This window comes from Heliangelus exortis, chromosome 1, assembly GCF_036169615.1.
Source record: "Heliangelus exortis chromosome 1, bHelExo1.hap1, whole genome shotgun sequence".
Taxonomy (NCBI): Eukaryota; Metazoa; Chordata; class Aves; order Apodiformes; family Trochilidae; genus Heliangelus; species Heliangelus exortis.
This window is the reverse complement of record NC_092422.1, coordinates 81,501,680-81,527,340: the sequence shown is the minus strand read 5'-3', so window position 1 is coordinate 81,527,340 and position 25,661 is coordinate 81,501,680. Positions and strand designations below refer to the sequence as shown.

Here is a 25,661-nt window from a genome sequence, read left to right as displayed (position 1 = left end):
TTTCAAGTTCTGTTTTAAATAAACAAAATTAGGATATATACTGCTGCATAGCATTTGATGAAATGACAACTATGTGCTGAGGGTTTTTTTCCTGACTGTTTAGCATAAGATCCCAGTGAACTGGACAAGGAATTTGTGAGGCTTTGCCTCCGTTGTCAAGGATATCAGAATGAAGACAAATAAATATCAGGGGTGTTAGATGCATCTTATAATTTGCAGTCATTATTACAGGTTTAAAATCTAAATTGATTGCTAAGAAGTATGAAGGCTCCCACTCGTCATTTATACATAAATATTTCCTGATCGTAGTATTCTCAAGGGACACATTATCCAAAATTGAATGTGTTACCATCTCTTATTTGTATCTCATTTTTTCCAGTCCACCTTGTTCTTTTGGAGCTATACAAAAGGATACATCCAAATACAGATAATAATAAAGTGTTGACTTCCATTGCAGCTCATTTCATACCTACCTTCTTATGTTAATTTAAAAAAAAACAAAAAAAAAACCTCCAGTCAAACAAACAAAAAAATCTGACAACAAGCAAAAAAACCTGCAAAAAATCAAACTTAAGCTTTCTCTTTTATTTACATTATCCTTAGTTGATATATCAGGTTACTGTGACAGTTTTCAGTAGTTGCATACATGATGGGAAATTGAGACTTTGAGATGATGCCTTGCATCTGTGTCCTTTGGCTTTATCTGTTTGGGTTTTTTTTTATGAACTTACATGAACATTCTTAATTATGTGATTAAACTGTTAGACTTTTCATCACATACCACCTGGGTATGTTCATGGCATGGAAAATGTTAAAACCCTTCTTGAAAGTGCTTGCTTCTTAAAATATTAAAAGAGCAGTAGAAGTTATATACATGAGCTATTGAGTGTCCAGAAGTGGAATTTATAATATAACTGTGATTAATATGCTGAGAAACCCTGTGTTTTGACTTTTAGTTCTCTCTTTAGGCTTTATCCACTAATACAGTCTCTTTTGGGTTTTTTAGCTTTCTACATTCAGAAAGCAATGGGTATTTTGACTTGAACTGAGTTTATTCCTTCATCTGACACACAAATCGATAAGAGTGAAGATAAGGGAGCTGAAAATTCTACCACAGTTCATCTTAACTGCTGTATTTGTCTGTTACAGTTAAGAATTGAAGAGCTGCCACCACATAAGGGAATACTGAAAAGATTAAATGAAACCGGAGCAATAGCACTTGGAAGTGCATCACTGAACCCAGAGAAAAAACATGAGCTTCAGAGTACACTGAAGGAGGCTAACCATCGCTTCTTAAAGGTTAGACATATTATGATATAACTGTGGTTTAAATTTTTAATCTGCAGCAAATATTTGCATTATATATTTTCTGGTATGTATTGGTTTTCTCTGTATGGAGAGACATTTGTATGCATAATGAACCTGAGGAAGTCAAATGTGTTGAATACACCGCTGTGAGAAATTGTAACAGCAAACCAAGACCATTAGTGCCTGAAGTGATGATGTTTTATCCAAATATACTCCCTAAATTACAAGTCTGCTGCTTAAGGGTGGAATGCAGAGTATAATTTTTGTAGTCTGGTTGTGTTGGAGGTTCTGCAAACACTCCAGTTTTTGTGACTCAGGTGTGTGAAAGGCAGTAGCAAATGCTGATTGCCTTCATGGAAACACTTCCTAATTCTCTCCTCAATCTCAAAGTGGAAGCTGCAACCTCTCTTTCACATTCTAACATGTTTCTTCTTCTTTGGGTCCTAGTTTCTGTGTAGCACAGTACCACTCTTTGCTTTCTGGTATTTCCCTACTCGTGGAGAGATGTAAGGGAGGATTTTCTTGTATTTTTCTCATTGAACTAGCATATTTTTGTGTTGGAAACTTGTGACAACAGCAAATCTGGTAAATTTGATAATCTGATTTTTAAGTGCAAATCTGATAATTTAAGTGCTCTCATGTAGCTTCTGCTTCTCGTGTAGCAGAAGTGGTAGAGGCCATAGTCCAGAGGACCATCACAGAGGACCACAGATTAACCTGGTGAGAAAAAGTCAATATAGATCAGCTGAAGGATTTCCCTTGAAACTGCTGAATCTGGGAAATTGATGTGTGGTATCTATCTGTTATAGTTGCCAGGATGCTGGGGGGGAAGAAAAAAAAAGAGGGATTTTTTTATGTTTAGCTCTGGGGGAAAAATAAGGTAAGAAACTTTTCTGACTAACTCACTGAAAAGACATGCTAGAGTTTCTGATCAAGAATGCTACATCCTGGGTTTTTTTGTTACCATTTATGTGAACACAGTTGAATTTCAGCCACAGACATTGGAAATAAACAAGAACTTATTTGATGTGGGATTTTAATTAGTTTCTTCCTAACTGAAACAGTCTGGCAAGGTTCAGAATATTAGCCAATGTTTCAGGCAAAAGTGGATAATAAATATTGATCACATTCACAAACTCTGTGGTGGACACATAAATCATTATTTGGGTGTTTGGACAGAAGTATCTCTTTCTCTACAAATGGGTTTCTGAAATCAATGCATATAGAAGAACTGAGAACACTTCAAAATATTATTTACTAGCTGAAGTAAGCATACTGAATTTAAGCACCTCCATTTGAATATCTCAGCTGTAGTTTTAAAAAGAAAACATTAGTTTTCAGGAAAAAGAAAACATTAAATAAAATAAAAAAACATTAAAGAAAAAGAAAACATTAGTTTTCAGGGAAAAAAATTACTTTAGTAAAATTACACAAATATATTTTAATGAAATCTTTAATTTTGTTTCTGAATTTGAGCTTTTCACTGATTAGTCATATACCTGAAAACTTTGCATTTTCACTTTCTGCTTGCTGCTGCAGAAATATTCCAGGTTACTATTAACAGTCAGAGCAACTATGAATACTACTGAAAGTAGTAAGGTCTGGATGAAACGTGAGGTACAAAGCCACTGCTTAGTGAATCATTCTCTTTGCACATTTGTCTCCTAGACATAAGTAATGTTTATGGCAAGATATTAGGCTTGCAATGGATCACTTGAAAGCTTCCAGTTACTCCTAAAACAAACTAAATCCAGAATACTGAATTTGCATTTGAGATCAGTACTTAACCACTTCATTTTGATTTCTGTTATCTACTTACGGAGTTGTGAAAAATTGAGAAGTTTCCCTGGCCTTTGGTAGCTGAATATAATTTTTTTTAAAAATTAAAATTCATTATATTTTTTTTTAATATATAGAAACTGAGGGAATATTACAAGACTCAAATCCATACATGTTCTCTGAAAGTGTTCTCTTTCTCTGAAGATCTTTCCCCTATGTTCTTGACAAATGTAAAGAAGAATTAAAAGCTCATTTTGGATTTCTGTCAAGGGATTTTTCAGATGAAACTGAAGGGCAAATTATCTATGTCTTAGTTTACATATTTTTCTTTTACTTAAAATTTTGTAGGATGCCTCAATGATTTTTCACTTTCCCTTCTGAAACTCTGGGGTCTGTAATAAAATTAGAAATTGTGAAAAATCTACAGGCCTGACAGAAGGATGGATGTTGTCTTCCTTCAGTTATAGACATATAATCACTGAAAAAAACCCAAAGATGTTTACTGTGAGCCAGAACTCAAAGCTTTGACACTTTTATATCAGGAAGACTTCTGCAAGTCACCTGAGGATCATTCTGTAATCAGTTGTTTTGATGAGGATATACATTTTGTGTTCCTCAAAGCACAGTGGACTAACACTATCACAGGGATTTCTCTGGGGCTTTTCTGTCTCTCCATCCTCTTCTAAGAGTGTATCTCTTAATGCATTATACTTTAATATTTTGTTTCTAGCTGTTTGTTTTGTTTTCTGGCAGCTATGCTAGAAACCAACATGTAACAATCTACCATTTATGATTATCTTGTATTGCAGGATGATATTATTTTCAAAGTATGAAACATACATGACAGTTATATAAATAATGTAAGACAGGTCCTTCTCTGGCATACACTAGAGTAATTCTGTTTACTTCAGAAAAGCTGTGACAATTTTCACCAGCTGAGAACGTAGCCAAATATCTCCTAAGGATATGACAAATTTTTGTTTTGCCTTGATCTGCCAAGCAGGGGAATAGGGGACAACACCTGCAAGTCTTAACCTCCAAGGTGACACATCTGAAATAAATCATGTTCAAACCTTCTTTACAGTCACAGAAATTGTTGCCCTACAGCAATGGAAATAAGCTGAGAAAAGAAATAGCGTGTGAAGGGAATTGCAGTAACATAAAAGAAGCTTTTTGCTTTTGATTCCTTATTGTCTTTGCTTTTAGGTGTTTATATCACGTGCTGATGACCTTGAGAATAGATATATGAAGAGTTTTATTCCTTTGGATAGTAATTTTGAAATGGCATTTCTTTAGACAACTTTATTGAATAGTGATTCTAATAGGCTGCTACTTCAGACATAGTTTAAGCAGAGAATGAAGATTAAAGCCTACATTTGAAAGCAGGACTTTTAAATCATAGCTGGGTTTTACTTATTGTACCCTCTCTAAAGCAAGTATTTCTTGTAAAAATGAAAATAACACTATCTTTGTGAAGTCTTAATAGTATGAAAAATGAAGTGTTTTATAACCACTTATATGCCTTCACATAAAGAACTTTTCATTTATTTTCAAAGCTCAAAGTATCTTCTGTTGTGGTAGCCAAGTAAGGTAACCACCTAGTGCTTCAAAGGATACAAAAGGGGTACTAGGCACTGGAGTTTGTGATGAATTCAGTTCTTGTCATGTACCACCTGCCAGGGCATATAACCCATCTGTAATGGGTTTCTTACCTTTTAGTGTTGCAGTAAATGGATTGATAGATTAGGTCTGAGACCAGTGAACCATGGAATCAGAGGTTTGCTGGAAGGAGTTTATTATTCTTTAATAATATTCTTGGTCTGGTGTCAGCCAAGAGGGATGAGCTAGATTATCTGAAAGTAAGCTGGATGCCAAAATCAGCATTCTCCTCATTTATCCACCTTAGTCCTCACAATGTCTACTGTATGTATTATGAAGGTTATTATAAATACTTGATGGAGACATTTTGTTTTGCTGCCTTTTAATTTGTCTGCTACTATTAGAACTAATTACTAGATACTGAAGAGACTATTTCACTGTTTACTGCCACAGCAAATCAATTTGTTGTGGCTATATGGACAAAAAAAAATTGGACTGTAGTGACATGGCTGTAATTTGTGAACGTTTTCTGTACCACCAGGAAAAGTATAGGTCTTCTTTGCATGGCTGATCAAGTGTAAAGCAAAACAGAGAGGCCTAGAAAGTGCAGAAAGACAAAGTCATAACAAGGTTATAGTTCATGTATGGCAACTTGTCTTGAGTAGGAATTATTGATTGATTACCTGTGATGACATCAAATTTCCATCATGTCAATACAACTAATATTTGTTTCACAGTTGAAACTACTACAATTGCTACTATTATCATTTGTGAGATGGAGGGAGAGGACCTTGCAAAATGAATGCTACAGTGTGATTTCTGTGCTTTCAGTGTGAAATTGGAATAGTATGCCCAATATTCTGGGAGTCAAAGCTTGCTCTTTTTTGTGAATTTGCTTTCAATTAATAAGTGACCTGATTCCTTTAAATGCAGCAAAGTGTTACGCTATGCTAAATTACCAATGACATTTTCTTATCAGTTTGCTATGTTGTAGTCCACATTCACGTCATCATCAGCCACACTGACAAATGAGCTCCTGTATAGCAGAATAAAGTTTGATGAATATGTTTGACATGTATGTTTTTTGGATAAGCATAAGAATGGTACAGGTTCTAAGAAAAAAGCATATGCAGGTTTGATTTCTTTTTATTTTAGCATTGCTAGCAGCTACCACTAATTAAGATTTTAAAGCAAAATTGACTGATAGTGTAAAGATGTATTGCTGTTTCCCAGTTCTCATAACACAACACGGAAGTAAAATTATACTAATGAATTATAATTAAAAAAAATTATTTTAGGCCAAATAATGTTAAAGCGTATGTGCTTTTAGTTTAGTGTTGCTAAGTAATGTTTGAAACTAATTATTTGTCTGGAGATGTATATAATGGGGAGGGTTTAACATAACAGTAACTTTACTATGTAACAGAACTAAAACTTCCATCAGTAACTGATGTATGACAGACTTGAATGGGGTTACACTCAGTCTTCCCATTCAGTATTTGTGTCACATTTTCTACTCATGGTTGGGGATCCTAGGGTGTCCACTTCATGTCAAAGGCAGCTTAAGAATGCTGCTGCCCAAGTACACTCAAGGGTGTGCTTCCTATTTTGAGTCTACCAGGCAAAATAAATGTATTCTCAACAACTGCTCACCTTAGTAATGTTTCTGTCTGGAAGAACACATTTTATTTGTCACTGAATTTCGAATTTCTGTCAGGACAATGAAAAGATTTTTGGTTCCAAGTCAGTAATGTTGTTCATATTATGGTAGAATTGCTTCTGCTACTAAGCACAGAATGATACAAGATTTTTGAAGTCCATCTCTTCCATGCTTGGATATTTATAAGGTTTTGAAGTGTCCCTTTTTCCTGTTTGTTTTTTAAACAGGGCAACCACTCAAGTCCTTCCACCAAAAAATACATAGGGAGCGAGTAAAGAATAATTAAGGAAGCTAACCTAAAGGGGGCTAAATGTTTTTCTTTTATTTGCTGATCTGTGGAAACCTTCCCTTTTCCTGAACGTGAAGGAGTGTAAAATTAGTGTATATTCAGATAAACCTAATGGTTTTGTATGTGGTGTCGAAGAGAAAATCTGGTTTCAGGCTCAGTGCTGGGGCTGATCCTGTTTAACATCTTTATTGATAACTGGGATGGGGAGCTGGAGTGTACATTTAGTAAGTTTACAGATGACACTAAGCTGGGTCAATCAGTGGCAATTTTTAGTCATTTTAGCAGCTTCAGATAGGTTTTGTTACACTTTATATAAGTCATCCTAATGATTTTCATCAGAAAGAATTGGAAACTCGTAAATCGTAAGGAGGCATCTTATTTTTTTTTCCTATTTTTTGTTAGTTGATGTAATTTGAAAGGTGGACTGCAATAGCTCTATGAAAATCTATAATTAGGGCTAAGTACAGGTTTTTCACAGTAGATGGAAGAAAATTAATTGATTTTACTTAGACTGAAAGATTTGGTTATTTCTTGTCTATAAAATAAAAGATGGCAGTAGATCAGGCTCATACTACAGATTGCTTCTAGTTTAAGATTTAGATTTGGCTGGAATAGTCTTTGAATCTGAAAAATTAGCTTTAAGTGACTCTAAAATTTTGTGCTGCATTTCAGAAGAACCTAAATATAAACACAAAGCTGTACTGGTTTTGGTTTTGACTCCCAATTCGATTGAAATGAGGTGAATATTGCTATGGTATGAGAAACAATGACCCTTTTTTTTTTTTTTTTTTTTTTTTTTTTTTAATAATTGCTGTAAAGGAACTGCCTTTTGCAGCCTAAAAAAATATTCAGAGACTATATATAATTGCTACTTTCTTCAGTTTAAAGTAATTTTTTTTAAAGCCTATTGTTTGGGATTTCTGAGACCAAAATTAAAATCAGATTAATGCAGTTCTTAGGAGCAGAAGGAACTGGAAAACATGTAATTTATGTTCTATCTAGAATATCATCAAGGAAAAACTACATCTGATCTGTTGGATTTAATCTAAAGAGAAAAAAAATTACATAGTTTTTTGTTTTGTTTTGTTTTGATAGTGAAAAAAAAAGTTTCAACTCCTTCAGCTTGCTTCTGTAATTCAAGGTATTTAGTGAAAAAAAGCTGCACCTACTAAAGCTTTGAAGAAAAGATAATTTACAAAAGAATTCTACTAAGACAGAATTGGAGAGCATCACATTGAAAGAAACCTTAAATAGACCCAAAACTCACTACTTTCCTTTACAGGTTTGAGTAGATGACTTATTTCGTGGATGATAAAACAAACAATCAAAACTATGAAAAAAATCCACAGACAACAGTGTAGATGGGAAACAATATTAACTTTTTAAAAAAGAAATACTGTAACATAATCAGAATTATTAGATAGCTATTATTATTAAAAAAAAAATGTAAAACCCAGATTGAATAGGAAGCCAGCTAGTAAGAACTATTAAGCAGAAAGTGCCTTAAAATATAATGATAATTTCCTTTGATATGGATCCAAGTTATATTGATAACAATAGTGTTTTTACAATATTAGGGGTTCTTTCATGTATAGACTATGTTGCTATCTGATCATACTTTAGTCTAGACTGAAGTGGATTGCAACAGCCATGTTTGATCTCATTTGCAAAATGCAAATGAATGACTGTAAGGAACTGTTTCTAGAGAAGTTTTGTGTTAATTTCTGGAGTCAGTTTGCAGAACACTTGGGACAAGGAGATGAGCTATATTCATACTACATCCAAAAGTCCTAAAATTTAAAGGAGAAGGAGTACCTTCTTTATTTCATGTGAACATACCTGCGGATAATTTTGGACAAACAAAAAGTCTATGTGCCCTTTTACCTTGTCCACTTAGCCATCTGATTATGCCTAAAATCAGATGGCTAGATAAGATCTTTCTTGAAGAAAAGCTAGTAAGGTAAAAATATACATGATCTCAAATGGTATCTGCATAAATTATGAGAAGAATTCAAATATTGTACCAAAAATCATTTAGGGCCCTGTAAAATTTAAGCACATCACATCTGTGTCAAGGAGTTGAGTGGGGAAATTCTGCTACATTGAAGTACAGTTTCAAGCACTGCAGACTGAAGAGTCATTCACTTAATAAGGGAATAAGAAATTCACAAGCTTTACTGAAAGTTTAAATGTTGCCCTGCAATACAGAGGGGTAGACAGGAAATCCAGACATCCTTCAAAAGAGACAGTTTTAGTAAACCTAAGGTTTTCTATCTAGAAATCATAAAAAAAAATTATCTGGTTGAATATAATTATATTATGATGTTTTAACTACAGATTATGCTGGTTATCCCTACTGTGCAGGTGAAGTAGCCTACCAGACCTATTCATTTCACCTGTGTTCAAACCAGTGAGTCTCACAGATAATAAAACTAATTGGAAAGGCTCATCATTATTTAGTTCAACTTTCTTAATTGAATAGCAGAAACAAAGAGCTGATTGAGGAAAAAAAAATCCTTACAGAATTAATTACTCTGTAAAAATGGATGCAAAATTGATTTATCTGTAGTTATACTTGATATGTATCCTTCATTAGTTGCATACTACAGCTTTTTTGTTTCTTCTGTGGCAAGTGGCATGTTTGTGCTGCAGTACACCAGAAAGTCCTGGTTCCTCCATTTCATGGGCCTGCCAAGAACACGCTACAGCTTCAATCTGGCCTCAAGCCCAGGATTCCTTCCCATGGAAATTAAGGGAACAGCTTGAGCACGCTTAAATCTTACTGCAGTGTAGAGCCAGGGCACAGTCAGGGTATGCACTCAGCTCTGGGTATCCTGAACCACTGGATCCAGCAGGTCAGATGTAGCCCAAAACATTTTCTGTGGAAGCCTTTTTTCTTGCAAGCCAAAAAACCATCCTCTCAACTCTGGCAACCACCCTTGCATAATATGAAGATAATCAGCCCCCTTCTCTACTTCCCACAGAGACTTGTGCTTTGCACAGATTATTGCATTGGCCTATTTTTAATTTATTAAAATACAAACTTGGGTATACATTTTCCTCATTTATCAGCACAAAAGCAAAAATTGAACAAAAATTTATGTGCTCTCCAGTAATGTGAACTTGCTTAATTTCCCAGCTTCTGTTTTCCTATGCAAAAATTCCCATCCCATCTTGACAATATTCATAGGAATATTGTAAAATTAAACTACTTCTTTATATTTAAACATTCTGGAATTTAAAGCATTGTAAAGTGGTTAGTAATACTGTTTTACATTTTTTCAGGAGCTCTGCAAGGAAAAAATTATTCCTTTTTATTAATGACACCATCAATTTTCTTTGTCTTGCTAAGGATTTATAAGTACTCTCCTACTACACTATATTGTTTACTATCATTTGACAGGGTTAGTAATTCTGAAGTCCTGTCAAGGATAAAGTTACAAAATTCAAAATGTTTTTGCAGCAGTCAGGCAATAATTACACAATATCAAGGGCTCTTGTGGCACTACTGAATATTTATTCTTTTCCTTTGAGTCAAGTTTTTTTACTGTATTTAGAACAGTTAGGGCTCTCTCTTCTTTATACATACTAGATTCTAGATTTGTTTTACCTTCCTTTTGATTTCCTAGGTGTGTTTTAGACTACAAAAAATGTCAGAAAAATATCATTAAATTTAATAAGAGTTGAATATAGAAAAATTGGAAATTCACTATGGTATTATTTGTGGATTTCAGGCTATCTTGCCGATCAACATGAAAAAACCTATAGGAAAGGAAATGCTTACAAGAAAACTGCAGATTTCCTAATGTGTGGGTCTCAGTGTATATCAAAATACTGTATCTTGGTTGTCTTGGTACTGTATCTTGGTATCTTGGTTGTCTGTTGACTGTCTTCCTTCTTCCATCATCACAGAAACCACTTTGTCCCTGGTCATTCCTTACTTACTGTGTTAGTTGTTACTGTGAGTTCCTCAGAAGATAGGAGGGGTTCTTGCATGAGTGTTCTGTCTCTGTAATCTCCCACACCTCACACGAAACAGGGTCAACAGATTCTGGAATAGTTTTTCAAAAAGAGGAGAAACGTGAGAGACTTTCAACATTTGACAAGTCTAGATTTGTATTTGGTGGGGAGAAGTGCTCCTATGTTTTGAAGTTCTTATAATTTGCGTTTCTAATAAGGTCTTTATGAATAATACTCTGGTTTAGAGCATTTATCAATTCAAACACCAATGTAATTAAAAAGTGTGTTTCCATTTAAAAAAAATAGCAAGGAACACATGTTTTTGTTTCCTTAAAAGTAAGGCCACAACACATCTATGAATATCAGCTGGAATTTTTGTGGTGTTGGGATGCTTCTGTTTTGGGATAATAAAAGCTAACAATCTTGAACAAATATTATACTTCTAGGCAAGGAAATTTGTAAACATTCTATTTACCAATTTCTTTATTTCTTTTTTTCTCTAATACAAACTCTGAGTGGATATCTATGCTTTCATAACTACATGTCACAATAAATATTTCAGGTTTGGATACTCAATATTAAACAGATTTCAATTTTTAAAAATTCATTATTTGATTATTTCATAGAAGACTGTCCTGAGTGTTATTAACCTAGATATAAAATTTTAATATTCATTTGTAAATTATTCTTTCAAATCAGAAATCTTAATACATTTTACTCATTTTATCAAAAGGCAAAAAGCTGGGTTAGCTTCCTCAAAAGAGGAAATAACTGCTAGAGTGTTATGAATAAATATCACAGCAGTCATGAGAATTCCTGATGCATTTTTAGTATTATCATTTTTTAAGTCTGTTAAAGGTTCAAGGAGTTAATGAATAGTTTTTATCCTGTCCATACACTGATGTTAATCCTGGCCATGTAGATACAGTAAGATAAATGTGTGTGTTTTTCAAATTTATAAAGTTGTTTATTTTCTCTGATTGTTTTGTAGCATTGCAGTCACACAGCATTTAAGTTAAAGGTTGGATATGCCAATGCTGGTTGGATGCCAGGGGAGGAGATCCTCAGTTCGTTCCACATCCACCATGTTGAGGACAGAGGCTATCATGTTATTTGTATCTCTGAGACCTGGTGGGACAGCTGCTATGACTGGAGTGTAGGGATGGCTGGATTTAAACTATTTAGGAAGGACAGGGAGGGCAGAAAAGGAGGTGTTGTCACCCTCTACATCAATGACAGCTGGAGACCATGGAGCTCCACCTGGGGATGGATAAGGAGCTGACAGAGACCCTGTGGGTCAGGATTAAAGGGAAGTCAGGGATAAGTGATATCTGGATGCCCCTGTACTCAGTGCTGGTGAGGCTACACCTCAAGTCCTGTGTCCAGTTCTGGGCCCCTCAGTTCAGGAAGGATATCGAGGTCCTGGAGCAGGTCCAAAGGAGGCTGGTGAAGGGACTCCAGCACAGATCCTATGAGGAGAGGCTGAGGGAGCTGGGGCTGTTCAGTCTGGAGAAGAGGAGGCTCAGAGGAGACCTCATCACTCTCTACAACCCCCTGAAAGGAGGGTGTAGCCAGGGGGGGGGTTGGTCTCTTTTCCCAGGCAACCCTCAGCAAGACAAGAGGGCACAGTCTCAAGTTGTGCCAGGGGAGGTTTAGGTTGGACATTAGAAAGAATTTCTTTACTGAGAGGGTGATCAAGCATTGATCTAATCTATCTGTTATACATCCCTGCATCACAGCCTTGCATTGCAACAGTATATGAACAAAGAAATATTGAGGTTGGACATTAGAAAGAATTTCTTTACTGAGAGGGTGATCAGACATTGGAATGGGCTGCCCAGGGAAGTGGTGGATTCCCCATCCCTGGAGATATTTAAAAAGAGACTGGATGTGGCACTCAGTGCCATGGTCTGGTAACTGCAGCGGTAGTGGATCAAGGGTTGGACTTGATGATCTCTGAGGTCCCTTCCAACCCAGCCAATTCTATGATTCTATGATCTGCTATAGGTCATTAAACCAGGATGATCAAGTGGATGGGGCCCTCTTTAGACAGACAGGACCAGCTTCACCCTCACAAGCCATGGTCCTCATGGGGAACTTTAACCACGCCTGTATCTGCTGGCGTGACAATGCAGCAAAGCACCGGCATTCCAGGAAGTTCCTGGAGTGCATTGAGGACAACTTCCTTCTCCAAATAGTATAGAAACAAACCAGAAAAGGAGCTATTCTGGACCTTATTCTCACCGACAGACATGAGCTGGTGAGCAATAGAAAACTCAGTGGGAGACTAGACTGCAGTGACTATAGAATTCAAGATTGTTAGGGCAGTGAGAAACATGCAAAGTAAGCTGATGGCACTTGATTTGATAGGTCAGGCTTTGGTCTCTTCAGGGATCTGCTTGCTAGGGTACAATGGGATAAAGCCCTTGGCTGGAAGGGAGCCCAGAAAAATGTCCACACTCCAAGATCACCTTCTCTATGCCCACGACCAATGTGTCCCAATGAAGAGGAAGGCAGGCAGGAGTGCCAGGAGGCCTATCTGGATGAGCAAGGAACTCCTAGACACAGAGGTAAAAAAGTTTACAGACAATGGACAGAGTTACTCTCCATCATATTTGAAAAGTCATGGCAGTCTGGTGAACTTCCCACTGATTGAAAAAGGGGAACATAATCCCCATTTTCAAAAATGGGAAAAAAGAAGACCCAAGGGAACTACAGGCGAGTCAGTCTCACCTCTGTGCCTGGCAAGATCATGGAGCAGATCCTCCTGAAGGCTCTACTAAGGCTTGTGGATAACAAATGTGTGATTGATGACAGCCAACATGGCTTCTCTAAGGGCAGGACCTTCCTGACTCAGCTGTTGGCCTTTTATGATAGGGTCACAGCTGTGGTGGACCAAGGCAGAGCAAGAGATGTCATCTGCCTGGATCTGTGCAAAGCATTCAACACTGTCCCACACGACATTCTGATCTCTAAACTGCAACAATACAGATTTGGTGGATGGACCACTCATTGGACAAGGAACTGGATGGATGGTCACACCCAAAGAGTTGTGATCAATGGCTCAGTGTCCAACGGAGATGTGTGACAAGTGTTAGTTCTTGGACCAGTGCTGTTCAACATCTTTGTTGGTGACATGGAGAGTGGAATTGAATGCACCCTCAGCAGGTTTGTGGATGACACCAAACTGTGTGGTGAAGTCAACACTCTGGAGGGAAGGGATGCCATCCAGAGGGACCTTGGCAGGCTTGAGAAGTGGACTGGTGCAAGCTGCGTGAAGTTCAACAAAGCCAAGTGCAAGGTTTTGCACCTGGGTTCAGGCGCACACAAATGCAAGTTTGGAGGAGAAAGGATTGAGGGCAGCCCTGAGAAGAAGGACTTGGGGGTGATGGTGGTCTGAAAGCTTAATATGAGCCATCAGTGTGTGCTTGCAGCTCAGAGAGTCAGCTGGGTCCTGCGCTGCACCAAAAGAAGCACAGACAGCAGGTCAAGGAAGGTGATTCTCCCCCCCTACTCTGCTCTTGTGAGATCCCACCTGGAGCACTGTGTCCAGTTCTGGAGTCCCCAGCATAAGGAGGACATAGAGCTCCTTGAGAGTGTCCAGAGCAGAGCCACTAAAATGATCAGAGGACTGGAGCACCCCCCCTATGAAGACAGGCTGAGGAAGTTGAGGTTGTTCTCAGACGAGGCTTTGGGAGGACCTTATAGCAGCTTTCCAATACCTGAAGGGAGCCTACAAGAAAGCTGGGATAGGGCTTTTTGCATGGGTGTGTAATGAGAGGAAAAGGGGCAATGCTTTAAGACTTGAAGAGGGGAGATTTAAGTTAGAGATTATGAAAAAATTCTTTCCTGTGAAAGCGGTGAGATCCTGTTAGGGTGATGAGATATTGGAACAGGTTGCCCAAGGAAGTTGTGGCTGCCTCCTCTCTGGAAGTGTTCAAGGCCAGGTTGGGCCTTGAGCAGACTAATTTAGTAGCAGGTTTTCCTGCTCATGGAAGGGTATTTGGAAATAGATGATTTTTGAGGTCATTTCCAATCCTAGGCATTCTATGATAAAAAGTACTAATTGTACCCATTCAAGATAAAAAGCACTAATTGTCCAGACATTTGTGCTGACAGCTTCATTGAGGGAATGTTGACCTTGATGAACTGTCAGATTCAAATAAGATGCTTTAGGCAAATCCTTCCTCTCACAACTGAGTATCTGAGAGAGAGATTTCACATGCAATGAACAGCAACTCACATGATGTCACACCTTAGTGAATGACAATGGTTTGGGCTTTTTAAAACTTCAGTTCCAAGACAAACACTTCCATCATATGTCAGGTGTTTCATGCTTTTCTGTTAAGGCTGTAGGACCTAAACCCCATGTTTTATTATTTTTTTATTTACAAGATAAATATTATACTTGAATTATACAGACCTGTCTATACTACAACATGCATAATTAAAGTTCCCAAACAGACAGTCTGAAATTATCTTACAGCTAAAACTTCCCTTCTCTTTTCCCTCCATCTTGCCTTTTGTTGGTCATTTTCAAAAATTCAGCATCATTGTTACCTACAGAGTGGCCTGTTGCTATGACAGTGAACTTAACTGTACATGGAACACTGTTTTCATAGGAAACTCCCACGCTCTCATATTTTCTATTAACTGCATGTTTCTTGCAAATGAAAATTTGTCGCTCTCTTCAAAGTGCTAAATGGCATAAATCATGAAGAACAGTTAAAAAGAAAAGCAAATTAATTGCTACTTGTTTTCTGTCAGTCATGTCAGCACAGTACTTGGCAGTCAGGATCAATCACTAGAACTGGAATACCAGAAGTAATTTTTTCCCATAATTTTTAACAGAATAAATTGTTACTTGGAAAAGCTAAAATTTACAGCTACAGACAAAATTCCTACCAACTGTAGTTTATCTACACAGAGCAAAGATAATGCAAAAAATTCCCTGTTTATTTACTGTGGAAATAATATAGTTTATCTACTTTACTTATCTATGCAGCTTATTGCTGTTTGATACTGATTTTATTGCTGAGTTTAATCTTAGTTCCAATTATAGAGATTTTAAAAAATCTTGTCTTTTTTTCATTCCTATGGAGACCTCTGTGAGCAAGCCCAATAATGATTCTAAGTTTACAACTTGTGCTTTAAGGTATTGCGTGTTGTATAAATATTTTTCATTTGTTTTATTACAATGCCTTTTGGCTTTATTTTGTTTGTCAGGCATTCTGGCAGATGGCATTTTTTTAGAAACTCCACAGCAGTTTTGTGAATGCTTATGGGAAGTTTCTCCCAGAAGTAGGTAACAGCATGGAAGAAAGTATGGATATGTTTGGTTTATCTATTGAGTGATTGCCACTATGAGCAGCTGATGCATGGAGGTCAAGCTTTCAGAACTGGGCATGATCTTGAAAGTAAAGGAATTGGATAATGTGTGATCTTAGGAAAGCAAAAAGGCAAAGCAAGAGATAGGAACAACTCTGTCATGTGTAAAGACTAAATGTGCTACTATTGCTTGCCAAACCATGAGAAGATATTGCTCTTGCCCACATCAGATATTGTTTATCATACCCTGCAAAGAAATGTTGTTTTTCCCTTGGGCAACACATCCAGCCCTGTGCTGAATAGTAAAATTTCCTGTCATTTTCTCTTCTCCCCACCTGGGAGAAGAGCCCACTTGGGCTTTGGCTGACAGGCTTGGGGTAACTTTTTGAGCAGGCAACTTGTACTATGGGGTAAGTGCTGGAGCTTTGTTGCCTCACAGACTAAATATAGTCTGAAGGATAGATACGTTATTATCATCTGCAAAGCAAGGACAAACGGATTATTTTTATTTTTTAATCATTTTTCTTTCAGAAGATCCTTTATTAAAAGTCCCTCCAGGAATCATACTATACACCCTTTGCAGCTGCTTTTATATTTATGGAACTGAGTAAGAAACAAAGACAAAGAAAAGGAATTTGAGTACTAGATTATTTATCAGACATTTAAGGTAGAGTGTTTTATGCTCAAAAATGCTCTTGACAAAGGAGAATCACTGAGATAGGAGACAGCAGAATGAATGACAGTTATAAATATTAAATTTATAAAGCATACAAGTATTCAGAAGACATATATATACAAATATATACAGTCATATTGCCATGCAAGAAAAACCAAGACGAATCAGTAGGATAGAGGATATGTTTGTTTGCTTTTTAAAAAGCTAAACATGTAGTTGAAGCAGAAAATTGTTTGGTGCATTGGTTTTGTAAACGGCTTAGGTTTCTGCATCAGTCGAAATAAAAAAAAAAAATTAAAAAATCTTGAGATTATGAATACACGGTTAGGAGGCTTGGTTGGTTGGTTGGTTGGTTGGCTTTTTTTGGTTTTTTTGGTGGTTTTGTTTGGTTTTGGTTTTGTTTTAAGAAAAATGTTATGTGTTACTTAGGATTTATCGATAAGTGTGGAATAAGGCTTGCATCTAATTGTTGTTCATACTTTAGTTATTTCTTTATTATCCAAGTCTTAATGTGGACAATGTAAAAGCCTGCTTTCAGTCCATTTATATTGTGGGCTGTGTGCACCATAGTCACCTGTCTCCTTTTTTCCTAATATTTCAATTTTTGCAGAAACTGAATAGGGAGATGGTGCTGCTTGTTTTGCATTTACTAAGGAAAGCAAATCATACAGAAAGCTATACATTCTTCATTTTATTTTTCAAAGCAGTAGGTTGAACTACAGTCTGTCACCAACACCTGAGCTTTCATCTTCTGTTTTTCTGCACTGATACCTCAGCATAGAGTTTGTTTCCTCCCTCCCCCCCTAAAGTTTTGCTTTCTCTGTTTTGTGATAGACCAAATACCCTTGATTAATGTTTATTTGAAGCAGGTTAATTTAAATGTTAGATCTTCAGAAGTCAGCTTGGATTTTTATCTGCCTGTGATTACCTATTTACTTCCAATACTATTTCTGGGAAAATTGTTTACATTATTATTAAAGCTACTAAACATTGGACATTAATATTCAAAAGTTGTAAGAAATGAAATTTATCTTCTGTGAAATTAGGCCAAGGTTTGCATAGATATTGAGTTAGCACACTAGGGAAATGAATGCATTTTTAATTGTTTCATATCTGGGGCCATTCTGGAAAAACAGAATATTTATTATATTTAAAGAGATTGGGGACAGGGAAAAAGTAACTTGACTCATGGGTCAGCTTTTAATAAATAGGCTATTATAGGGTCGCTGTATTGAACAATAGATATAATTTAATACATGGCAGATCAATATCTTGAATTACAAATATCACTTATGTGGTCTAATAAATGATATGCAGAGTATATGTAGAGGGGTTATTTTGGTACCAACAAACTAGGATTTTCAAACCAAATTTGTGAAGAAATGTACGTTTTATGGGACAGTTGCACGCTTCCCATTCTCTCAGAAGGTGGTTGATTGGTTTTGTTTGGGTTTTATTGTTGTTTTATTTAGTAATCTTCATTGTTTTCATGTCTATGATAGGTTTAGATTTATTGTATTCTATAAAATAACATCACAAGGGAATTAGGACACAGCAGTAATATTCCTGTAGCAGAGCGTTATGATAATACTTCCATATAAGCTATGTAACATTACAAGGAACTTATATTTCATTGTGTACTTCAGAAACCTTGAGACTTCTTGAATGATTGCTTTATTTATAACATTTACTTGAAAACCATGAACACTGAGAAACCTCATTTTCCCTGATATGGAAAACTAACCATACTTCTAGGCTGATTTTAATAATTAACTGTTATTGTTTCTTATCTCTTCCCACGCCCAATGCTTACTGTTCTGGATTATTTTTTAAAAAGTAGAGATGGTTTCTCCCTTAATATATGTTTGCAAGTTGCCTAATATGTAGTATTGTGACACCTCACCTCTCTAGCTGAAGAAAACAATCTGTGAAGGACAGCATGAAGCCTTGTGGTAGCTTATTTATTTCAGCCTGTTCCTATATTTACTGCAAGTGCTGTTGGATTTGAACTATGCCATTCACTGGGTCTTAATTTCTAATATTGTTGGCACAGAAGAATGTGCTTAGATAGAAATCTGACTGCTTTGAATGCAAATCAGGTAATCAAGTGGCTCCATCACTATTGATGATACATCTTCATTACTTTTCTTTGTTGTATGTGTTTATTCCTGCTTATTTAGACGCTGAACACCTTGTAAGAAAACAAGTGCTTATCAATGTCTAGATTTAAGAGGCTGAGAAAGATTATATAGCATTAAAACTATCAATTTCATATTTACACTATTATTTTTCCTGATTAAAAATTGTCCTTTAAAACAGTTTCATATACAGAGATATCAACTTTTTACCACAAAAATAAGAAGCCTGCTGAGGTTTGGTTTGGTTGTTGTGGGTTTTTTTTTTGTGTGTGTGTTTTCTGGGTTTCTTTTTTTTTTTTTTTTTTTTTGGTTTTTTTTTTTTGTTTTGTTTTGTTTTATTGGGTTTTTTTTGTTGTTTGTTTTGTTTTGTTTTGTTGTAGGTTTTTTTGGAAAGAGTTTGTTTTACTGACCTGCAAGATAGTATAATAATGTGATTGGTGGGTCTAGTCTTTCCTACTCTTCTTTCTACAAGGGTATAAAACTTTATTTTAACATTTTTATAAGTGTATAGATGCATAGTATCAAGTTGCTTTATCTTACTTTCTTTTCACTAAAATCCTGGCTCCTGGTATTTTTTCTAGGTGTCCAAATCTCTTCCAGAGAAACAAAAGGAAATCGAGGTTCTGCTAAAGGATTTCATAGAACTTGATCAACGACTAAATCAGGTGATATTGTGGGTAACGCCTGTCAAGAACCAGCTGGAACTCTATAACAAAGTTGGTCAGCCAGGAGCTTTTGATATTAAGGTAATTTTCTCCCATTCTGAAAACGCATCAGGGTACTTACTGCTGTCAGTTGCAGTGTTAACTGTGTAGTCTATATCAACAATATAGCTTTGAAACAGAAGTCAGCAGTAGGCCCCAGAAATTCCAAGTTCTATAAATGAAGGAGAACTTTTATTCATGTCCATTAAATGTTTTCTCATGACTTGGCACTTTAGAACCACTGGTTTCAAGGTAAAATATAAATAGAAGCTGTTATTTTTGTCATGTAACATGTGAGAAAGAATAGTCCCAAAAGTTGATACATGAAATTTTAATACAAAGTGAGCTAAAATTCCCACTATCAGTGTTGACCTATGTTAATATGACTGTATGAAAACAAGAATACTTAGGGCCATATGAATCTTATATTGCAAGAAGAGACATCTGACTGCACAGGTAACATTCTGAGAATCAATAAAGCTGGTTGCCTAGTAATTGTGAGCAAAACATTTGTAAACTGATCCCTTCTCTGCATTTAGGTGTGAAAAAAAAAGCAAACAAACCCAAAGCAAACAAACAAAAAAAACATTGATTGAGGCCAGAGAAATCAAGGATGAAAAGTACTGGTTAGAATCAACTGGCTTGCTGGGTGTTTGGCCTTGCATTTTTTTTTCACACATGTATGAGTTTATCTTCACATAAACTAGGGAAATGTTTAAAATACAGAACTGTATTGAAATACATGAAATTTCTTTGGTTTATAGTAGTTCAGCATCTTGTTCATGTAGGTAAAGACTAAACAGACACTGAATTTTGCATTGATTATGTTGATGCAATTTCTAGTGACAAAAGAAAAAATATAAACACTCAAGACTTTCCTTGCTTTGCATGAAATGGAATAATACCTACTTCTGAAGATGCATTGTTTTGCTGAGCCTATTTATTAAATTAACTCTAATTTAATTTCTTTTAAAGAACTGTTCTAATGCCAAAACTCTTTCTATGTCATACATCAAATTATATAAAATAATGAATCTCAAGTCCTGTTTCTGTCCTATAAATGACAGAAAGAGTTCAGCAATGAAATTCATTCCCTTTTTAAAACATAAAATTAGTATAGCTCTTTGCAGATTTATTTGTATTTGTATTTATATTGAATAAGTGATGAATTTTTGCTTTCAGGAACATTATCCATCTTTAATCCCTGTATTTTAACAAAATTTTTAGATATTTCATCAATTTTTTCTTATGTTTTTCCATTCTGTTTCCATCATTTCTAAAATGATTCTGACATGAAGGTTTATGTAAAATAAAAGCAGGGATAAATTACTACAGAAATAGGAGTATTTTTTTCATACAGCTTGTGAAAGAAAATATCTGCACGAGTCTTTCACCTCTTATGGTGATGTGACAGGAATATTTCTGAAAAACTGCTAAAAGAACAGAAAAAAAAAAATTGTACTCCTGAAGTGATGGGGTGAAATCATCTGTGTTCAGATAGGTGGAGGAACAATGAAGACCTCCCAAGAAAAGGAAATAAACTTTATTTCTGTTAAAGACCCCACCATATTTCTTTCATGGATAGATTTAGATCACTTAGATTTAAAGTTTGACCAATTTTGCTTTTAGATGAGATAGTTTGTTTACATGTTTATTCTGTTGTAAGTGCTGTCAGCATATGAAGTGTATTAGCTTTTGTCTGCATGTTTTCTATCTGGATTGCTTTTTAAAAACACATATTTAACATCTTAAAATGCTGTTGACTGATAGTTTACCTGGACTGTAATTTATTTCAAGTAGAAAATCTCTTACAGTAAAGGCTATGTGTTAAGTATTTCTGAAGACAAATAGGATTCTCCTAACTTTTTTAAGGTTAAGAAATTTCTGTCAATCTTCTTCATCCTATTGCTCAGCTTGCAAGGTGATGTTCTTCACATTCCTCCTCAGCCATGAAGGTTTCTTCAGTCTCTTTTGTTTTCCAGTTCCAATGTGTTTCCAGTTCAGTGGTTATATGGAAGGGAAAGATTTGGTGTCACTGTCAGTGTTCATTTTCTGTGTCATTTGACGTGAAGTCTCCTTCTACTTTCAGATCATAGCTTTATGGATCTATATGATATCGACCCAGGGTGCTAACCGAGTGCTTCCATATTACATGAGGTTATGGGTACCATAGCACCCACTCTTGGGGCAGTAGGACCACTAATAATGCAAAAATCTCTCATTGACGCAGCAGGTTAACAGACTTGATGATCTTAAAGGTCTTTTCAAATAAAAATGTTTCTATGATTCTACAGTTTAGCAGTTGTTCAGTTCTTACACCTCTGCCCTTGTACTCTGGCTTGCAGTACTGAATTCAAACTGTTATAAAGTAATATGAAGTGACTGCTTATTTAAGAAAAGGCTCTGTGTCTGTTCCCTCACATTTACTAAGCCTTTATTGAAGAGGTACTTGAAGGTGAATAATTACGTAGCATCGTATCAGCTTCCTTCAGCCCTACCAAATGTTTCCAGGTGCTTAATAGCAGTTTTTTCCTAGACTCGAACTCAAAACTACGTACAAAAGCAGATAGGCCTTTTTACTGCACTGTAATCCAATTAGGAAACAGAAGATTAGATGCAGATATAAAAAGATAGGGCAAGTCCAGCATGACCCTTGGACACCCTTGTGGAGTAGTAGGACCTTATGGTGACCAAGGAATATGCTGGGGAACTTACTAGCCCTGTGATCTCTGGAATACTTGCTTTGTGTTATTTCAGTCTTGAGGCAACATTGCCTCTAAAATTCAAAAATATTTCACTTTCAAAAGCAACAGAACTGTTTCTAAAAATGTGAATACCATTACATTTTTGGCACAGACTTTTTAATATTTATTTAGTCCCAAGAAATATATTGCACTTTATAACACTATTTACTATAAAATACATCCCTTGCTAACTCAGCATTTTTTTTCTTTCATACCACTCTTCTATTATACCTCTAAGCTTACTTCGAAGAATTACAGCATGGATCTCTAAACCATATATATTTGATACCAATATAATTTGTCTTCATAATTTCTTCTACCATAATAAAGAGAATGCAGTGCCATAGATAGAACCCAGGCTTCCAGTTAGGCCCCCTAATTTTTGCCTGTGGTTTACAGAATTTCTCAATAAATATGGGTAGAGACAATATTCTTTATTCTCAGGATTTGAAAAACATCTGTAGAAGTATTTGATTCATTTATGTTGATTATTCTTTAGTACTTTTTTTTTTTAATTTTAAAAAATATAAGAAGCCTATCCAAATAGATCAGCATTGAATGAATACTTGCAAGCTACCAATTAGGTTAGATCTTAGTTCTTTCTTCGTGTTGAGTATTTTTTACCACATTGACATTATGTGCTTCCTCTATAATAACATGACACAGACTTTTTCTGTGAAATACTTATGTATTTGCATGAGGAAGGCATAAAAATCTACATCTATAAGGATTTCTTGACTCTCTTGATACTTGTAAACACCAGAACACTTCCAAATTTGCAGTGCATCTTCAATGCAGCTTCTCATGCATGTAGTTTATATTTCATATTGTCTTTTACAACTCTATGAACTATTTTAGTTTTCCAACCTAAGAGTATGACTTATCTGTGCATGCACAGTGACCTGGAGTTATTATTCTGATACCTCTGCTGGATGATTTAGTATTCAGACTTCACAAACTTAAGATGAAATCATATCAACTTTCAAGTTTTGCAAAATGGTGCAACAAAAATACTATGAAAATTGTCTACATCATAACACAGAAAAAGATAGAAATACTTAACAGTACAGCTTTGTTTACAGTACAGCTTCTCCCAGCACTGCTGTCTCCCTTATTGATGTTGTAGCTATAGCCATTGGATTTAGCCTTCAGTGTAGGTGTGTTGAAGTTCAGCTCTTACTATATGCTCGTTTTTTATGTGCTGGTACTTTTTTTACCAGTACTTATCTCAGAACTAGAGACACATAGCCAGAGTGAGACCCATTTTCCTAGTCTTGCTTGCAGTTTATGTTAAGCAACTTTATTTTTTTCTCAGCAGCTTATTCTTTCTTTGTCAATAAAAATCCACACTTAGAAGAGTGTTTTGTACCTCCTGTGCATTCAAATTTAATGGGCATTCTGGTTATATTGCCATAGTTCTTAGTCACATAAGTAAACTTGAATCCTAGGAAGTAATATCTGCTTTTCAAGTGTTAATGCAACCATATCCTCTCAGTGCCAAGTCGTGCACGATAACATGGATGATATGAGATGCTGTCTCTCAGTGAGTCACTTGACATAAGGAAGTTTTATTTAGCCTTTTCAGATCTGTCTGGATTTCAATCCAAACAGCACTAGCTCCACTTCTGCATTGCTTTTTGGGTTCTCCGAGCGTAGCCTGTGGCAGTTTCATAGTATTTTGAAATATGTTTCCCATGGTACTTCATAAATTCTTTGTGCCAGAAATTTGTGAGGAGGTGGATAGGCATCTAAGAGCATCAGGTACTGGACTTGAGAGCTAGTTCTTCAGCAGTTACTGAGGTGCACAAACTTTTTATAGGATTGTCTTCACCCTCTTCTTTAACCTTTGACATCACTGACAAACATTCTGCCTGGTATTCATTTTGTTATGAATATTAATTTAGACAAAATCCTTTAGAACAAGCATAGTTGGAATATTTTTATATGAAGACTTGTTTTAGAGAGTTACAGCTATTGCAGGATATGTGGCAACCCTGCAGCTGACTTTGAGCAGAACTATTTGTCACCTAGCAGAGATCTGCATAGAATTAGAATAGTTGGTTTGATATAGGGTCTGAAGATAGAGTTCTAATCACCCAGTCAGACCTACTCTATAAAGTAACCCCATGATTTTTCTGAATTATTTCCTCCTTAAACTGCATCAAACCTTTCTCAGAAACAAACCGTCCAAAGCAAGATTTGTTTCTAACACATGGGTATAGACAGTCTCCCACATCTTGTGGTAAATTACTCCGGCAGCTGAGTGAAAAACCCGTGCATTTTTCCTTGGCTGAGTTTATCTTCATCTTTTTGTCACTGCTTTATTTGCCAAACTAGAGTGAATTGAAATACTGCATTAATAGACAGTAATCAAGTTTTCTCCTAAACTCTGTTTGCTAAACATCTGTTCTAATTCAGACAAGAAAGCAAATATAAGGTATCTAATTAGTACTAGTTCAAAAAGCAATTATTGCTGTGGTCAAAACAATTATTTCTGTGGTCCTGATAATAATGTGGTTATCTTTAATCAGAAGCTTATTTTGGCTAAGTCAGCTAATCAGAGTCTAAGTAGGTGGCAAATGTTGCTATAATGGAACATATAGTCACTTCTGCATTGTATCTTTAATGGAATATTTAAGGATATGAGCACTTTTAAATGTACTCACTCTGATCCAGCCATCTAAATTTAATATGCTTACACCTTTTAGGGTTATGTTATTTGGAGGATGTTGATATAGATCTATACTTTACACTTTGAAACAGCTTTGCCTATGGCATCAGCAGTCTGTGGAGCTCCAGAATTGTGGCTAAAGGAAGTTGTGCAAACAATGACCTTTATTTCCTCCTACTATTATGCTGAGATTTGTTTATTTCACCTGCAAGAAAAAGAATAAGGGTAATCCTGGAAGGGAGAGTAGCAAGTGGTGCTTCATTACTTGTTTGTCAGCTTAAAATAACTTCACAAAGCCTAACCAACTTTTTTTTTTTTTTATTTATTTCTCTCAATTTTCTTTTCTTTTAAGTATTTATTTCCTCATAGTCCTGTTTTATCCCAATTCTATGTATGATAGGACCCTGAAACACTGAGAATTTTAATTAGATATTCCCAGTCTTTTCCCAGTCTTTACAGGAAGAACCCAAGAAGGCTTTAAAGAATTATTAGACTCAGAAGTCAGGTTTCAGCATAAGAGAACTAGAGTAATAGGGCTTTCTTAAATATTTGAAAATCAAAATGACTGGATGAGACAAAATGGAACTAGAAGTTTTCCTATCACAATTTACCACAACTGTGACTAAGATAAAATTAACATTCTGCAATCTGTTGCAGTCAGATTGCACTTTTTAGATGTAGTTCAAATAACATTTGTCGAGTGGTAAGGCTTTAGGAAAATACTTTATGCAGGACTTAAAGGGTTTTTTTTATAGTAAAAAGCCAACCACTTATATCCAATATGTACATGTGCTGTTAGATTAGC

At 35.7% G+C, this 25,661-nt stretch overlaps 1 protein-coding gene across 18 annotated transcripts in view; it reads left to right on the top strand.

The window, feature by feature from the left end:
- The window catches only part of DMD (dystrophin), a 1,120,784-nt gene that overhangs the window by 747,420 nt on the left and 347,703 nt on the right, over positions 1–25,661 (top strand). For all 18 annotated transcript variants that reach the window (XM_071750505.1, XM_071750583.1, XM_071750574.1 and 15 more), the window contains 2 exons: positions 1,150–1,299; positions 19,319–19,483. In XM_071750505.1, coding sequence (XP_071606606.1) covers positions 1,150–1,299; positions 19,319–19,483 — 315 coding nt within the window. The remainder of the gene's footprint in view (positions 1–1,149; positions 1,300–19,318; positions 19,484–25,661) is intronic.